This window comes from Teleopsis dalmanni, chromosome 2, assembly GCF_002237135.1.
Source record: "Teleopsis dalmanni isolate 2A chromosome 2, ASM223713v2, whole genome shotgun sequence".
Classification (NCBI taxonomy): domain Eukaryota; kingdom Metazoa; phylum Arthropoda; class Insecta; order Diptera; family Diopsidae; genus Teleopsis; species Teleopsis dalmanni.
Genome location: NC_051847.1, coordinates 156,078,321 through 156,096,625, shown reverse-complemented (window position 1 = coordinate 156,096,625; position 18,305 = coordinate 156,078,321). Strand labels below are relative to the sequence as shown.

At 28.9% G+C, this 18,305-nt stretch overlaps 4 protein-coding genes across 4 annotated transcripts in view; all 4 read left to right on the top strand.

Moving 5' to 3' along the window:
• LOC119682126 (protein RRP5 homolog) overlaps positions 1–94 on the top strand; it is a 4,056-nt gene extending 3,962 nt beyond the window's left edge. Inside the window, exon 4 of the mRNA XM_038095493.1 lies at positions 83–94. Coding sequence (XP_037951421.1) covers positions 83–94 — 12 coding nt within the window. The remainder of the gene's footprint in view (positions 1–82) is intronic.
• The window catches only part of LOC119676000 (zwei Ig domain protein zig-8), a 336,138-nt gene that overhangs the window by 257,229 nt on the left and 60,604 nt on the right, over positions 1–18,305 (top strand). The window lies entirely within an intron of this gene.
• LOC119683199 lies at positions 4,252–5,267 on the top strand. The gene is made up of 3 exons (XM_038096826.1): positions 4,252–4,598; positions 4,649–4,849; positions 4,909–5,267. Exons 1-3 carry the CDS (start codon positions 4,320–4,322, stop codon positions 5,248–5,250), a joined length of 822 nt encoding a protein of 273 aa, XP_037952754.1. The 5' UTR covers positions 4,252–4,319; the 3' UTR covers positions 5,251–5,267.
• Positions 8,302–16,088, top strand: LOC119683198 (serine/threonine-protein phosphatase 1 regulatory subunit 10-like). The gene is made up of 6 exons (XM_038096825.1): positions 8,302–8,769; positions 9,195–9,314; positions 9,382–10,000; positions 10,070–10,276; positions 10,337–10,500; positions 15,436–16,088. The coding sequence occupies exons 1-6, from the start codon at positions 8,574–8,576 to the stop codon at positions 15,483–15,485; spliced, it is 1,356 nt and encodes a 451-aa protein (XP_037952753.1). The 5' UTR covers positions 8,302–8,573; the 3' UTR covers positions 15,486–16,088.

Sequence of the window (18,305 nt, the reverse complement as noted above, 5' to 3'; positions counted from 1 at the left end):
TCGATTTTGATGGTTTTGTAGACGACTTTGTGTTTGAAAATTGATCATGATTTATTGAATCATTTCTTTGTTGCAAATGTAGACTCTCCACTAAGGGTTTTGATTTCTCTTTATATTTCAAATTTAGATTTCTAAAATTAAATTTCTCATCACAATCCTCAGCTGGTGAATTTAGTTGTAATTCTTGTGTTGACTCCTCTGCTAAAACTGAATACTCATCTGAACTTGAGCTTTCTGTGTCACTTTCCGAAAGAGTTGTTGAGGAACTCATTAGCCCACATTTAGTTTCATTTCCTATTGTTTTAAGATGTGGTGCATGAGCAGTGAATTCACCAAACGGCTGGTGTTTGCTTTCTTCGGCTTTAGCGAGAATTGCTTGACGCAATATGAGTTGTTCTTCACCACAAATATTTGGTGATGAACGCGTATTATCTGTAAATTCAGTTATAACTGCTACTTTTGGTGCTGTAGTGTGTTTGTTACAAGTGAGGCCGTGCTGCATCGCCGAATCATCACTCACAGAACGTACAATTGGATGTGTGGATTTTAGTGATTGTCGCTGTACGGGCTTAAGGGTTGTTGCTTTACTTTTAGCTTTAAAACTTGACTTTCGTACAGTCAGTAAAGAGCTGCGTGCTGAAGCACCTAAGTCATCTTTCATGAAGCCGCCCGTAAATAAACTACTCAGTGAAAGAGAACTACTACTTTGCACTGATTTTGACTCGTTACCGTCGCCAATTTTACGCATCAAGCTGTTGCACTTTTCATTCAAAATGTTACGCGATGAACGCGTTAAACGTTTCATATGATGTTTAAGTTTTTTGGCGGATTTTTCACCTCGTTCATCTTCCTGTCTTATAAGTTCTTGCATAGTTGTGAGATCGGTATCCGAAATAGAATGTGGTAAATTGAGGAAAGTAATAGAACTAGATTTATCTATTTTTATATCCCAATCTACTGAACCGCACAAATTTATATTACCTCCGGTGAGAAATTCTAAATATTTTAGAGTACTCCTTTATTCAAATGCGGTTTATATGGAAGGTGTGTTTAATGGGCAATAATATAACACAAACAAAACATACAAACGAAGTATTAATATATGTTAAAATTTTACACAACAAATTTACAAGTTTATGAAATTTTTTAGTTTTCGACAGCGCACGATATGGGCAAATAGAAAGTAAAAAGTTTTAGTTATTCAAAAGATTAAAAATCAAGTAAAATATTATTATATATACTTCATTTTTTTCTAGTTCCTAGACACTATCAGTTTAGCCTGTCATTTTTTTAGTTTTACTTACTCTTCAATAAGCGCATTGTCCGCTGTGTTTGGTTGTATATTTGTATCTTTTATCAAAGTGACAGCAGTGCCAATGCCACGTGCAACCACACCAACATCACCCTCCAAATCGAAGCATTGCGTATAGCCAATAACTGCATTTGCACCCATATTTATGGCCTTAAGACCCATTTTTCTTTGCACCTTAAAAATAACAAAAATAACAAAAATAATGAATATTATTAATTTTTAATTATAATAATTAAGAATAACCTACTTGTCCTGACAATTTGAGAAAAACAACCTGTCGTGCTTCATTAGAAGCTCGTGGTGTACGTATTTTATCTATCCACTGATATTCCGGATCATCGTTTACTACTAACTCTTCAACAAAACCATGTATAATTTGTGCCCGGTAGCCATGTGGAATGCATTGAGCTATGAAGTATTTATATTAATATTGAATTTAATTAAAATTTCATTTATTTTGATTCATGCTTACAGTGATAAAAAGGTATTCCACAAGAGCTTTGACGAAACTTATTTAGATCAGAAAACAAATCCACTTTGACAATAATGTTCACTTCACCACGTATGCCATGCATCGTATCAAAAACTGGTATCCAGCCAGAAAATACTGTTCCCTTACCTTGCGTTGTTTGCCCTGAAGTTTCTAGACAAAGGGGATTCAAACTAATATTCACTTTGCCGATTGCGTCGTTAGCCGAATAAGTGTCATGATCCATTAAACGAATTTGTAAAGGTTCATCTTGTAGTTCTGCGTCATCCACTTCAAATCGAAACCTTAAAAAGTTAGTTGCTTATTATTTAATTTATTACTTTAAATAATGTTTACGAGTTATCTTAAGCAAGTGTCGTTTACTGATATCGCTTTTCCTAATTTTCACTCTTCTACCTGCCTCTGCATTCGCATGTACTTACTGAACACTTACCAGTCTGTATTCCAATGTGGATTTAAAGATTTGCGACAAACATCCGTTTTTTGTGTTATTGTTCCTAATTTAATCTCGACATATGCATCTGTCGTATCACTGCTTCTGTCCATTATTGGTAAATTTCTACCAGCTTTAATTTTAACACCAACCTTGCCTGGCATTTTGCTATATACTATTTAATACTATTTATTAAACAAATTTCATATATTTTTTGCGCTATGAAGTGTGTTTATTTCTTTTATTTTTAATTTTAACAATTTAAGAATTTCTGTTACATTTATACAGTGTTATTAAAATTTTCTTATTGCTATTAAAAACTACTTATCCTACTACACAAATTATTTATAGAACATATGACGTAGATAAACATTATCTGACGGTTATGTCGCCAAATTCAACATTGTCGTAATTAATTGAGTATCAATTTAAATTCAGTACCACACCATTTTTATTTTATATAGCAAATAATACGATATAGCATTTTTCTCTCTTAAAATCCATATATATATATAAATTCTTTACAATTTTTATGAACTAATAAAACTGAGGTTTATCTCGATACTTAATTTAAAATATCACAAGTAATGTTTATCATGTCATACACAAACAGATTTACACCACTAAGATCGCTACAACGTTTAAATTAACTTTACTCACCAATTATAGAAACTCTCTTTTGTCGTATTTGTCGTATTAAAATATAACCTGAAGACTCTAATGTCTTTATTTGAGTTTATATTAAGTTTTTCAACTAAATACTAAATAAAATATAGTCTATTAAGAAAAGTCTATTATTAAAATATAGTCTATTCATGATTAAAATATGATTAATATATAAAAAATTTGTCGTATTAAAATATAACCTGAAGACTCTAATGTCTTTATTTGAGTTTATATTAAGTTTTTCAACTAAATACTAAATAAAATATAGTCTATTAAGAAAAGTCTATTATTAAAATATAGTCTATTCATGATTAAGATATCTACAATTAATACGGCATTTACATTTTGTGATTAAAAGTAAATTAATCAGGCATCCTGTGCGTTATCGCGTTGTTCAAAACGTTGTTGCTCAGAAATAAATGTCCGAATGTACGCCTTTTAGGTGTAAATAATATGTATTTTATTATGGATATGTAATCCACATTTTGGTGACTACTATTAAAATAGTATTTAAAATAGAAAATTGACAATTATGACATAATTTTTTGTATTACATAGCGTAGAAATCAAAAAAAGGAACAGAATACAAGAAACCTAAACAAACATAAACTCAAGCTTGATCCGAACAACGAATGGCTTGCACCATTTAAAATTTAAACTTTAATACCAACAATCGAATAGAATGTTTCCGATAAAGTTCAATAAGGCCCATGTTATGTACAGTGTCAAGGGCAAAACATGAAAAAAGTGTTGTTGCCTTCAACGCAAATTGTATAATTCAGAGTGAGAATAAAAACAATATGTCGGTTTAAATTCCGTCATGAGAACCGAGACTATCTGTGTCTTGTCATTTAGGCAAAGAAGTCTTGTCCAGTAATAAATTGCGCCTTTTAAGATCAATTTTTTACAATTTCAAAACGTTTTGAAAAATAAAATCTCAGAAAGCAACAGAGCCTATTTTATAAACGATTAATAATCTAATTCTTACACTTTCCGATTTTAAGGAAAGGCGTATAATTTTGTTAGTACTGTTAACAATTATTATAAGAAAAAATAATAATAAATTAACATTTTTACGGCCTCTATGAGTTTTTTTCGCTGGTTATTTTTGGTGGCAAATTGAAAGTGAGCATATCTATATATCCTTTAAAATTTAGGGACAACTAAAAAGTGCAAAGGTAGTAGTAAAATACGAAATTAGCAATACTGATGTGACACTCTACATAACATGTATTTTCGTCATAGCCCATCCAAATTCGCCGCTCTACATAACATGACACATACGATAGCTGATTGATGAGAATAATGCTTTTAGATAATGAGTTTCGCTTTCTTGTCAATTTTACATATGTCAAATGAGATTGTAGATAACTTTATAATTTACAAAATACAGGCGCAATTTTCTAAATTATTCAAGAATGGAAAGTGAAGAGGAATTGGTTTGTGGTGCATACAAAAAACTTACAATAAACGATAATAATGAAGCACACTCATTGCAAAGCGTGCAAAAAAATCGCACAATTAAACAGACTAATGATAACTTCAAACCAACAATTAAACAGCCAAATGAACAAAAGGAAGACTATGGGCAAGAAACAGATGACTCAGATAATGATATCCTTGTACAAAACTACAACATGAAATGCAAAACAAATAAAGAAAACATACGACTCTTAAACAGAGTGGATAGATTAGAGGTAAAAAAGTGATAATTATTTTGCCTATAAATAAAACATTTTATTTTCAGTCGGAGAATTACGAAAAGCTAACCAGGCACAGCAAAGAAAATATTAAACCTGAAAAATTATTACACACTTTGTCCATGCCAAAAATTAATGCTACGAGTCACCTAATGAAAGATATGCATACTTTAAAAAACATTAAATTGCCTAAAATAGAAAAACTCGACGATTTGACTCCTGTTTCCAAAGCTAAAATAGCTTCGAAGGTATAATTTAAAACATTTTTGTTTTGTTTTTAATATTTAATTTAAACTTTCTTCTGCAGATAACCAGAAAACTCAACTTCAAACCAAACGAACAAATATTTAAAAATCTCATTTCTTTAAATGTTTCAGAAATAGAAGAACCCTTGCATAAACATAAAGTGAATATAAAACACGTAAATAATAATATTCAGGTGCTTGAACCAAATTTAAGTTATTACTTGGATCCACTTCCTCCGCTTTCACCAGTAAAACCTTTTCCTGCAACACGACAGAGAAAAACAGAAGAACAAAATCGTAAACAGCTTGGTTGCATGGAGCTTCCCGGTGCACTTGAATTATATAGACGCATATTTGAAAAGGAAGAAGAAACTAATGTATGCACTTTAAGTGATCATGAATAACAATTGTTTTTATCCAGGCCAATTTGTTTTAATTTACGTTATTAACACCTACAAGAAGCCCAATATTGGATTACTTTCGATATCGATGTTACTCTATTTCGACTGAATATCAATGAGAATATCTTTGCAATTATTTTACTTAGCAAACAAAAAAGCATATACCTCAACACTTGGAAGTGGGTGATCATATTAAATTGCAAAGTAATTGTTTGTAGGCAGCTTTTTGCATCGAAAAACGAAGTGGTGGTCTTTCTAAACACTAAAGAATAAAAAACTTCTTAAGATATATTAACTTATCCTGGTTTTTAAATTAAAATTAGCGAAAATATTTTAGTAAATAGAACACGTCCTACAAATAGTTCAAAAGGTTTGTTGAGCCATATGGACGAAAATAAGAAACTGGATCAAACTTTTAGTAACTAATGACGAAATAAAATATTTAAAACTGTAATTATAATCGAAATATAAACTTTCAAGTGAAATTAGTGCTCAAACTATCAACAATAAAGAATTTTTTTCAATTAGTGATCAAGCGACATGAAATGTAAAGGTATATTCCAAGTGTTAATGTGAAATAACTTGGATAAGTTCATAGCTTAAGAGATTGTAAAAATTCTTGTTTGTAGCTAAATAAACCAAATGAATTCAATAATATATTACTTCAATGCAAAAATGATGTAATCCAAATCGAAAAATCGTATAACTCGTATGAGAAAAATGTTATGTATACTTAACAATTAAAACAAAGATTTGTAGTTTTGAGCTGCCGGATAAAATAGCATATATATAGAGGAAACATATCATAACAGAAGCACAAGATGATAATTATGCACCAGTTTCAATTTCCTTGTCAGAAAATAGCTACTCACATTTCAAATACTACTACTTCATTTCACTTCTAATTAAATTTGGTGAAATAATTAAAAATATTATTGATCTAACAAATAATAAAACTAACAAAATAAATCGATTAATATTTATATCTCCTAATATATATTCTTTTCTATAATAAATTACTAAAGCAGAGATAAATAAAACAAATTATATAAAAATTAATCTCATTCATTTCAAATAATAAGACGCATTCCATATCATTTAATTTATATATTATAACAGATCTTTTTAAAGATAGGATTTACTTAGTGTAAACATACTCTGCTCAAAAAGTATCCGGATGTTGTTGTTTGTTAACTACTCCTTAAGTAATAGACCTTTTTTTGTTACATTGGTACACCCTTTCTTGATATATGGTACAAATTTGAGCGCCATCTGTCAATTAGTTTGTTTACAGCAGCTGTTAATGTGAGACTACCTCAAGTGCATTTAGCGATTTTTACTATGGAAAATCCTTGTTGTACGCGATTTTTTGACCAAACACGGCACCACTGTTATCACTCACCACTGTCACTTTTCCCCTTCCCGAAACTCAAATTGTGCCTTCGTGGAAAGCATTTTGAGTCGATTGAATCGGTAAAAGAGAATTCGCCGAAGGAACTGAAACCCATACCTTCGCGGGCCTACGAAAAGTGTATGGAAGATAGGGTTAAGTGTTGGCATATGTGTATCGCTTCAGAAGGAGCGTATTTTGAAAGAAATAAAATAAAGTTGGAATAAAATTAAAATGTGTGTCTTTTATTTACAAAATCCGGGTACTTTTTACTTTTATAATATAAACACTTGTTGGAACTCGCCACCGTTGAAGCATAGGCGCAATACCACAGTGCACCGTTAGTAATCCAGTAAGCACACGAACTATAGGTTTGCTAAAGCCTAAAAGGCTTTTCCTTTTATTTTTATCCAACCTAGGTCATAAGGTTCTAGTGAACTGACAGTCTTCGCAGCCCATAAATTGCTAGTCACCGTATTGGTGATTTCTTCTATTATCCTAAACAGTTGACATATCGGTGTATGTATTGAGAGGTTGGCCTCTCCTGTATGCAGTTTAGAACCTCTTCTGATCATCTCGTTTGTTAGTTCATTCCCTTTAATATTGCTGTTTCCAGGAACCCAGCAAAGAGAGACCTTGTGATGTTTGATGCTCATCAGTGAGGCGAGACATTTTAATACAATCTTGGATTTAACCGTTTTAAATTCAATTGCTTTCAGTGCAACCTAGCTATCTACAAAAATCATGAGATTCGAGGGATGAATTGTTTTTTGTTGTATAAAGTTGACCGCTTTTTCGATAGCATATACATATCTCGGCCTGAAAGACGCTACAAGTATCAGGGAGTCGGTAGGACTGCCTTAGCTGCATATCATTCGAGAAGATACCTGCTCCCGTACCGCCCTCCATCTTTGAGTCATCCGTGTAGATGGTGACTGCAGAGTTACCTGTCACAGATCCAAGCTCCCAGTTATCTCTGGTTGAATAAAGAGTGAGAATTCTGGTATTGAAATTTAGTATTGGTGTCATGTAGTCTGTAGCAGAATCTAGATTCGCCTTGACTGAGCCATGACCCATCCTTCTAATCTGCTTCAAAATTGTACGGTGTGCGTAATTAGGTGGTTTCCACATCTTAGACTCCCAAAGTCTGAGAGCACTTTAGGCAGCACAGCCAAGATGTTTAGATAATTTGTTGTTAATATATAGAAGTTTTTATAAACTAGATGTTTTTATGTAATTTCTTTTGAGTTTCTATGTCGGTATTTATTGAAAAATTAATTTACGTTTTAAAATAAAGCACCGATTTATTTTATCTTAAATAAATAATATATTATAAAATAATATTTATATTATAATATATATAAATATATTATAAAATAATATTTATATGTATTTTTTAAAATTATAATTGGTTTAAATTTATTTTAAATTCTATTCATATTAAATTTAATTAATTTTTTGTATATGTAAAGTGGTTTATTACATTTTATTAACTAAACAAATTTATATAAAAGAAATATTAAAGTTTTGGTTATATGTTCAGAACCTAGTTTTTAGAATATGGTTTGAAGTGTAAACAGGGTTTGGATAAATCATTTCAATGTAGAACATAAGTTTCGTTCCCGCTTTATTTTTACTATATCGATTTATTTTTCGACGCCATATTTTACTTTGCTTGTGGCAAGGGATTTTATTGTCGTGTTTGCTCTAAGAAACAAATAAAATCTTTTTACTAAAATTATAGAATAAGTGTTGATATATATATGAAATTGCTTGATAGCTGAAAATATATTTTTTAAATGCGAATTTTTGCATGTGAATATTGATATAATTAAAGAGTGAAAGACTCACCGGTTGGAAGCAACGTAAAAGAAAAAAGCGTATACATATAGTGCATATAACATAAGTTAACTTGATATATATATCATATCATAAAATGGAAGCAGTTCCAACAGCAGCTGTTGCACCAGTAAGTGGACCACCTGCGCCACGTGGAGGTTACAGAGGGCGCGGTGGCATGCCTATGCGCGGTTTTGACCGTGGTCGTCCAAGAGGTATCGGACGTGGCCACTTTATGGGTGGTGTTGGCCGTGTGGGGGGACCAGGTGGTATGGGTGGTCCAATGCCTCAAGGTACGTCTTCAATAAAAAATTACGCCTCTTAAAACTTATTGTTTATATTAGTTACGCATATATATACAATTAAATATAATTTGAAAAGTATATCATATATAATGATGCGGCTTGTATGTGTGATGTGTATATGTATTTTGCTTTGCTTGAATTTCTGCGAAAAGATATATAGCCCAGAGGGTACATGTCGCGTTGGGAAAAAAGTGCGCAAACTCAATAAGGCTGCATACCAAATATATAACATGCTTTAAAGCTAAGTTTTTAGAAAGCTAAATTTAATAGCTAATATAGGTTTTGTTTTCATTTCATAAAAAAAGAAGATGATTTGTTTGCTGCGGTAGTTGCTTTCTTATTAAATTATTTATTAATTAAATAGCTATCAATGTGTGTATATTTAGACCAAATATTTCTTGAATAAATTAAAGGTATGATGGCTCCCAGAGGTATGCGTATACCCAGAGGTGGTCAAGGCTACCCTGGCCGTGGTGGGTTTATGCCACGTGGAGGTGGTATGCGTGGTGGTAGACCTCCAATGTATGCACAAAGTAAGTTGATAAATTCTCAAATATTTTTTCACCACCTCATATTTAAATTTCCTGTATTTCATTACAGCTGTGAAACAACATTCAGGTGCAGACAATAACAAGACAGTATCACCAGTTCCAACCGCTACTGGAAATACTACAACTACAGCAGACGAAGAAACGTCAGTTTCAACGTCTCCAACCACAGCGGTTGGCACAGCAAGTGGAACTAACTCAATATCTGCTCCTGTTAACACAAATGGGTCAAATGGTGGTATTTCACATCCTCGTGGTCCACCCCGTGGGGGTCGTGGCGGTTTCATGAGAGGTGGCGGGCGTGGTGGCTATAATCCACATCATAGTAATGGTGTAATGCATGGGTCAATGGGCGGTGCACCTGATCATGGTGGTATGCCAATGCGTAGAGGTGGACCACCACGTGGACGTGGTGGATATGGTCAAAGCATTAACCGTTCACCTCATCATCATCAACAACACAGCGCTAACACGCAAATAGCTCCAGTACCCACATTGAAACGTGGTGCTATAGGTGGTCATCCCGGGCCAAAGCGTGGAAGATATGAAGGTATACCATATTCACAACGCCCAATGACACCAAAGTATCATCAACAACAACAACATGTTGCATCAATGCCGCCACAATCTAGCTATGCAGCTCCACCCAGCCATCATGCGCAAACACACGGGTATATATATATTTTTTTTTGAGTGCTATTAAAGTAGTGTTTTTATATATATTTTTTTATTTAATATAGACATCATGGATATGCTTCTCATGATCAAAGCCAAGCAGTAGACCCGTATGCACAGTCTTATGCTGCACCAGTTGCACAGACTACATACAATGGCTATGCGCAGAGCAGTGGTTATGCCACCCATGCACCATCAGCAGCACAATCAAGTACCAGTTATGCAAGTCATCATGGTAGTGAATATGATCAAAGTCACTATCAGAATTATAAGTAAATTTATATAAAAAAATATATACAAATTTCATTAATTTAAAAACATTTATTTAAAAGCTCTGCATATGCTGCTCAAACTGATACGCGCTATCAAAGCTATGGTCAAGATTACACACAACAATATGGAGCGCCTGCAGTTGATTACAATTCAACAGCTCAAACTGATTATACACAGCATGCAAGTCAACAAAGTTATGATGAACGCGCCTATACTGGATATGGTAAGTTATATTTTTTATTGTACAAAATTTTAATTTACTAAAAAAATTTAGAAACATAATATAATAGTAATCGTCACGAAGAGTCATTTCATTGTAGTCACAAATATATATATATATATATATATATAAAGTTTTCTTCATTTAAAAAAAAATATATACTTATCACTTTATTCTAAAGTACATACTATGTACTATACTTATATTAATATACATCAAATATTCATATACATCATACATATATATATATATTATCCATCATTATTTCAAGTAATGAAGAAAATTGTTGAACTATTTTTTTTGTTTACTTAACGGCAGTAAATGAATAAATGTTAGATATCCATATCTCTGTCTAATTTTATGTGGACTTGTCTATCGTTTTAAACCTCAAAAATAATTATATATTATAATTCATACGAGTAAAACTTGATAACATATCAAAATGAACTATATGTCTTAACTGCAAATAAAAAAAAATTCCGATATTTAGTTAATTCATTAATAAGAAACCCACGATGCATCATACATTGTTTAATAAACATCCGAAAATAATTCTAGTTTTCTAGGCACTTCGATTTAAAAACGGTTTATAGTAAAGACAACTATTTTAATTAACTTTTTCTACAATGCTATATCTCAATATTGATAAGGCTTTAAATAAAATAATTAGAAACAAAAAATAGGAAACCTATTTATCTGTGGTTACTCGTCATTTGTATAATAACTCTAGTACTAAAACCATATGTACAACATATGTACAACATACATATGAGCAGTTTTATATGTCAATTTACGTGAGAAATGGATGTTTAGTAAAAGTAGAAATAAATGTAAAAAGTGGATATCCCAGTTGGCGCTAGGTGGAGTGTATAGTTTTTGTTACTGTATTCATTGTTTAGTTTATAGCTTTAAACCTCGGTATACCGAGAAGTGAGCTATATCTGTATATACAGTTAAAAAGAAAGTGAGCTTTATAGAATAGTTAAAAAGAAAATTTTATTTGAAGACAATAGAATTTTGATTTACCAATCTTTATGACAAATATCATATATTACAATTAAATAATACATCAGTATATTTTCCATATAGTAATTTATGTTGTATTTTTTAATAGAAATTAGGTTTTTTTTTACATACATTTATGAAGAAACATGGACTACGAGATATATGTTCCCAATCTTTTATGTTTATCATTTTAAAATCAAGAAACCAACATGTATTTTGCAGTGTTAGTTTACTACAAAGTATAGTAAAAAAAACTCGTTCCCGACTCCTTACTTCAGACAGGACCTAACCCAACATTTGTTCCTCTTTGTCTTGAAATTTATGTTATCAAAAATAATTGTTTATTGTTCATTTCTTCACAATTCACTATTAACATATCTTTACTCGTTAGAATTTTTGATTTAGACATCAAAAGAGACTATTTATATTCGTTGATTGAATATGGAACAAAATAGAGCTTGAAAACAGCAGGTCAATATATTAAAACATTCACAATAAAGACAAAAATCTAATACCATTTCTTAACCAACACATTTTATCGATTTTGTGTAATATTTTGACAACTAAAGAAAAGGCATACCACATTCAAGTCAATTATTATTGTCGTTTAGAATAATTCAATGGGAATAAGATATAGTATTTTGTAGACTGATAATCCCATTAAACACATCCCAACACATACCTGTATCAAATTTGGTATATAAACATATAGAAAGTTTTGGATTTGGTAGCAATAACTTATACGGATCGGTATATATTTCTCTCATAAATCCAATATTTTTATAAAAATAGTTAAATGAATTTGTAATAATTTTTTAAACTAAAGCTAAAATGTATTTTGTGCAAATTATTATAAATCGGCCAGAATTATTTACATGAAGTTCTCATATAAATATAAAACAATGAAATGACTAAGCGTGTGTAATATGTTTTAATATAGTTTATATCATTTCTTTTTTAAATCATTAAAATTTTTCCTTTTCTTGAAATAAACTCAGTTTTTTAAATAATGTATAATTTTATATAATATATAGAAATTATTTTTCATTACTTTTCACACTATGGTTTTTGCGTTATGAAATAATTCATATTTTAAAAATTTGCTTTTTTATTTATAAAAAAAATTTATAACATTTATTCAAATTATCAGTAGCGGTACCTATATATTTTAATACATAATTATGATACTTTGTTTTAATCTATTAACAGCTTTATTTTAATCACTTTATTTATGTAGCATTTTTTGTTTAATTCAAAATCATTTAGAAACATAATATTATCGATTTTTATTTTGTTCATAATCCATATTTATTATCTGCAATCACCAAATCATTTTCCCATATCACAAATTAATGTATTTTTTAAATTCTTTCATAAAATTATGTAGTAGTTACGAAAAAAATCTTTTAATTTATTATAACTTGGAAACTTATTATGCATGATAACACAACATTAGTTAGTGATGTTCACGATCTCGACTGCTGAGTGTTTTAAGTAAAAGTACAAGTTATAGTATTATTCGCTCGCTAAAAAGTGAATAGCACTGTTGTTTCGTTTTTAATTCTACTTAATTTTATACAAAAAGAAAAAAAATATTAGCTGTAAAATAAATTCCAATTAAAAATTAATTTGTATATAAATTTGGTGCATTTTGGTCAACAAACAATGTTACAACAACACTATTTTTTATATTTGTAACGTTTGGACATTTGCAGCAAGTCAACAAATTAACTACTTAATTAAATTGAATATGTATTATGGTTTTGTAATCACTAACATGTATTTTTTATTATTTTTTAGTAGTTGTCTTCAGTTTTTTTGAGATATTTAACATTAAATTAATCGTTTTAAAACCATGTACCTAATCCTCATCAACATTACTAGATCATGTCTTCCATAGTTCATAATCCTGGTATGTAATGTATAATTTTTACTTCATCTTTAATATACTTATTAATTTAACTTTTGATTATTTGTATATATATTTGCTTCCATTTTACCATTAATGCCGTTCTGAAAGTTGAAAGTGAAACTTTTTTAAGAAAGAGAAGTTGATTAAAACAATTAGATTTGTTTTCTTTTGCCTAGTCAGTTTATTAATAAAATGTATTTATAATGAACTCAATTGAAAAATAGCTTTACAAGTTATTTTCTCAATCGCCAAACTGATATTGATACTCCGATTAAGTAATACGAAAGGATTGAAAATGTTTACGTTTAAATTAACTTATCACTGTTATCATAGAAATTTACTTGAGCTTAATAAACTAATATGTTGACCTATAAATCTAGAACGAAGCATAAGATGATCTTTAAATAGGGGTCTTGCTCTTAAATACAATCTTCTCCAAACGAGATTGTCAAAATTGTACTCTATGTAGCACTTATTGCTCCGAAATAGAATTCCCAGTGCTACGCGAAAAGTACAAATAATTATGTATTAAATAAATACAATATAAAATTAAATGTTCCGCAATGCATTTTTTAAATTTAAAAGGTGCTTCGTGACTAAGAAATTCAATAACTTCGCGAATTTAGCTATTATAAAAATTGTAATTAATTGATTAGTCAACAACGGGATATTGTAGTAGTACTATCTGTAACCCTGAATAAAGCTTAATATGTTCTTTAATGAGAGGTGTTAACGCTGATAAATACTGTTTAGAATACAATTATTTTAACGTACCTATAACGCATGCGTTGGACAGTGACAAATCAGATAGGAATAACTTTCTTTGTCCTACTCATAGCTGCAGTAAGATTTATTCAATGCTTTGATGTGTCATCATTTAAAACTTTTTGTGAACAGTTTTTTCTAGTTTATATATGGTGATATTCTATATAAAAATTGCAAACTTTTCGAAGTTTTCTAACTTCCTCAGGTCTACATCCAGTATATAAAAAAAGAAATTGTTTTTATTTTAAAATGTTAAAAAAAAAGCTTTTTTCTGATTTAAAAGGGAACAACTTCTAGTATTGTATTAAATTGCTACAGGAAGATTTCGTCATATTCATTTGATACAAGCAGTATGCCTAGCTTTTCTAAATGAGTTCATGAGACACACTACCTGGCTAACTCATCTACTTTATAATTGCCTGCGATATCTCAGGTGACCTGATACTAAGAATAGTGCAATGTTGAAGTACGTCGACATCGCCGTTCAAAGAAGCGTGGCAATTTTCAGTTTTTATTGAAGAGAAAGTTCTTATTTTTTCTCTTGGTAATAATATACAACTTACTAGAAGTAAGATTGAAAGATTTAATTATGTGTACACACAAGAGAGTAAATCTAATAATGCAATATATAGAAAATGTTGATTTTATTTTTTTATCATATTCTCCAGAATGTACAACTTGCTCAAAGTCAAGTTCTCCGAAGACTCTTCAAAGTACCATAGTACATTCGCACGAATGAATGGTCTCCGCTAAGAGACTTTAGAATAGATCCCGTCAAAAAATACATAAGGAAAAGAGCTATGAAGCTATATCCGAAAACCGACAGGCTGCCCTACTTAGCACTATCTAATCTCAGAGTAATCACTAACCGCACGGGGCAGTATGCAGATCTTAGATCAGTCATTGAATAATCACGAAGCTATGAGGAATACACAAATTAGTCAGTGAGATGGGTGGAATTCTGCAGAAACTCCCCAGCTATCAAAAAATAAAAGAGATAGATTAAAAACAAATAGAAAATAAAAAATAGATAAAACAGATAGAAAAAGAAAAATAATCGCTGTAGGTTTAGTCTTTATCTTCGAAATTTTTCACTTGAAACTTTTAGAACAGTACTTACTTCTTTATTGTAAATTAATTCGCATGAATCATAATTCAAAAATTGTATAATTTCTCAAGAAGTCATGAAAGAGTGCTTAATAATTAATTCACTTATAAAACTTGCCTCTTTCGCTGGTTTTTCTTTCCAAATATAGATTCGCAAGGTTACCAACAGAGCTACGCAAATACCACTGGTTACTATTAGTACGAGCAATTGTAATTTCTCTACAACGCTGTGCGTGTTCAATTTATGCTGCACCCAAAAACGGGGCAGTTATCCATTATATTCAAACATAAACTAAAATAAGCTTTTTAATAAATAATTATAATAAAGCGAAAGGTAATTAGGTATACCAAATAAACAAAATTCAAACAGCTAATAATTTTAAGTAAATTACTTACCTTAAACATTTTGCTTCAAACTTCAAAAGTTAAAAAAAAAAATATGAACAAAAAACAAACAATAGATAAGAATTTTGCTATAATATTTAGCATACACTAATTACAAAAAAAAAAAATTGTTGACTTAATAGCTAAATAAATGCATAAATGATATGTGCAAAGTAATGTAGATTAAAATTTAATAAGGATATTATATGTTCACATATAAGAATTATTCTTTGTACTGGACAAAAGGAGTAACCTTACATTATTAACAAAACTACATATGATATATATATCATTATTAAACCAAATAGTATAGTTACTCTGGCATCAATATTTTTTTAATATTTTACGTTGGTATTTTATAAATCAAGCTTAATTGATTTATAGTTTAAGCTGACATAAATTAAATATCTACTTAAAATATTAAAATTTTTTTTTATATATATATATTTAACGTATACAATTTTTTATAATTTGACAAGTATAATTTTTCGTATTTCCGCTGAGCATACAATATTTTTTTTTTTGTAATTGACTTATAGTGATTTTATATTTTGTATAATTATTGTCCTGTTTTTACAAATGTATGATGTCCTTTACACTTATTAGATTTACATTAAATAAAATTACAAAATTTAAAAGAATATATCCCTTAAATTATAAAAATATATATAAAATAATATTTACATATATGTTTGTAGTTTATTTACAAAAGATTTTTTTTTTGTATTTTTTAATTAAAATGTCAAATGCTTCGCATATGCAATTAATATATGATGTGAATATTATTTATTTCAATTTTAAGAAATTATATAAAAAGTCTAGCATCTGCATAAAAAAAAACAACTTACAAATATATATTTATCTATGTAATCTAAATACATGTTATATAAACAATTAAAAATTCATTTTAAAAATATTAAAATAGTAGTTAAAATTTTCAGAATGCTTATATGCATTTTCTTAAATTTTCAATAAAAATAAAAACAAAAAGACAAACAAATACGAATTAATTTTATTTATTATTAAGAAGAAAAAAGATAATATATATATATATAAATAAGTAAATATATATATAAAAGAAACCACATACATATATAAAATAAAGAAAATACTAACAAACTGAAGCTAAAAATACTGTTTTTGTTAGTAAGGCTGAAAACTGCAACAAACTGTGATACATGCGTAACATACCAAACGAATGTTGATACAAAATATTGTACAAAATAATTTATTTTGTTATAGAAAAATATTTTTATTTAAAATTAATTTTTTGTTAAAAAATATTGAACAATATATGCATTAATATTTCTTGTTAAATTTGTTGTTCCAACTTAATAATAACAAACAAAATTTTTGTAAAAATACAATAAGACATTATAATCAATGGAAAAATTTACAGATGATATAAAGGTTATTTATTATGTTTTGGGCTTTATATCAATTCAAAATAATTAATATATAATATACAAAATTATTTAAAAAAAACCAACTAAAAAAATGGGTATATAAAGAACCTGGTGTATAATACCCCGAATGCGTTAAATCTATAAACAAAGATTAGTGGTTTAATGTTAAAATAATAATATTTATATTATATTTATATTATTTAAAACTCTCAACATCACATACTGAAGTCAGTGATTCAGGCATTTAAAATGTTCTTAACAAAAAATGGGTTTGTAATAACATAAAAAATATATAAATATAAAATAGGAAATAATTTATAGTAAAAATATGAGCAAAAGCTACATCGTGGTTTATTAAACCAATATAAGCAAAATTCCTGGTCTAGTTAAGACAAACTTTTACTTACAATTTTGACCTTATTTGTCAAAAGTGTACAAGCACTTCCCTAACTTGTTCACTTTACTGTGTTTCAAAACTAATTTGGTAGACTTTTTCTATCTTTTCTAGAACAACTACTGATTTAAAGTTACCATAGTGTTTGAGATTATTAGCGTACTTCATTAATTATTATATTTATTTTTATTATTGATTCAAAGAAATTCGTATAGCCTTTACAAAAAATTATAGAATATTATTTAAAATCTAAATTGACAATAACATATTTATGTTATAGAATATATAATAATATTAATTGTTATATATTTTATAGTTTTACAACCTTCGAATATATTAAAACTAATATGATAAAAATATTCTTAAATTAAATTTATTTATTATACGGTTTTGAGAAACTTGTTCTAATCAATTTAAACAATGAACTATATAAATTAGTATTGATATATATGTGTGATGTATAAAATAAAATTATAGTTGAATAATTACTACACATACATAAAAGATTTTAATAATTTAATATTATTAATATATTATTAATTTAATATTATTAATATATTATTAATTTAATATTATTAATATATTATTAATTTAATATTATTAATATATTATTAATTTAATATTAATATTATCAATACTTATTTCAAAAAATTACTGCAATAAAAAGGGTGTCCGTCATGTTGGATTGTGCAATGATAAATGGGTCAGTTTCACGAGACGGCGAATTTTTTGCCTTTACCGGACGATATGAAATAGGATATAAATTTTTAAATCCACTGAAATTATTTTGCAATGTCTGCTATAAATATGATAGATTGAAACACAACCACAAAAA

What these genes read in the sequence shown, in the direction of transcription:
- LOC119683199 (XM_038096826.1), top strand. Translation starts at nt 4,320, where the DNA reads ATGGAAAGTGAAGAGGAATTGGTTTGTGGTGCATACAAAAAACTTACA. An exon ending in ACAGAGTGGATAGATTAGAG is followed by an intron (nt 4,599 to 4,648) that starts GTAAAAAAGTGA and finishes TTTTATTTTCAG; the next exon opens with TCGGAGAATTACGAAAAGCT. An exon ending in AAGCTAAAATAGCTTCGAAG is followed by an intron (nt 4,850 to 4,908) that starts GTATAATTTAAA and finishes TTTCTTCTGCAG; the next exon opens with ATAACCAGAAAACTCAACTT.
- LOC119683198 (XM_038096825.1), top strand. Translation starts at nt 8,574, where the DNA reads ATGGAAGCAGTTCCAACAGCAGCTGTTGCACCAGTAAGTGGACCACCT. An exon ending in GGGTGGTCCAATGCCTCAAG is followed by an intron (nt 8,770 to 9,194) that starts GTACGTCTTCAA and finishes AATAAATTAAAG; the next exon opens with GTATGATGGCTCCCAGAGGT. An exon ending in AGTCACTATCAGAATTATAA is followed by an intron (nt 10,277 to 10,336) that starts GTAAATTTATAT and finishes TTTATTTAAAAG; the next exon opens with CTCTGCATATGCTGCTCAAA.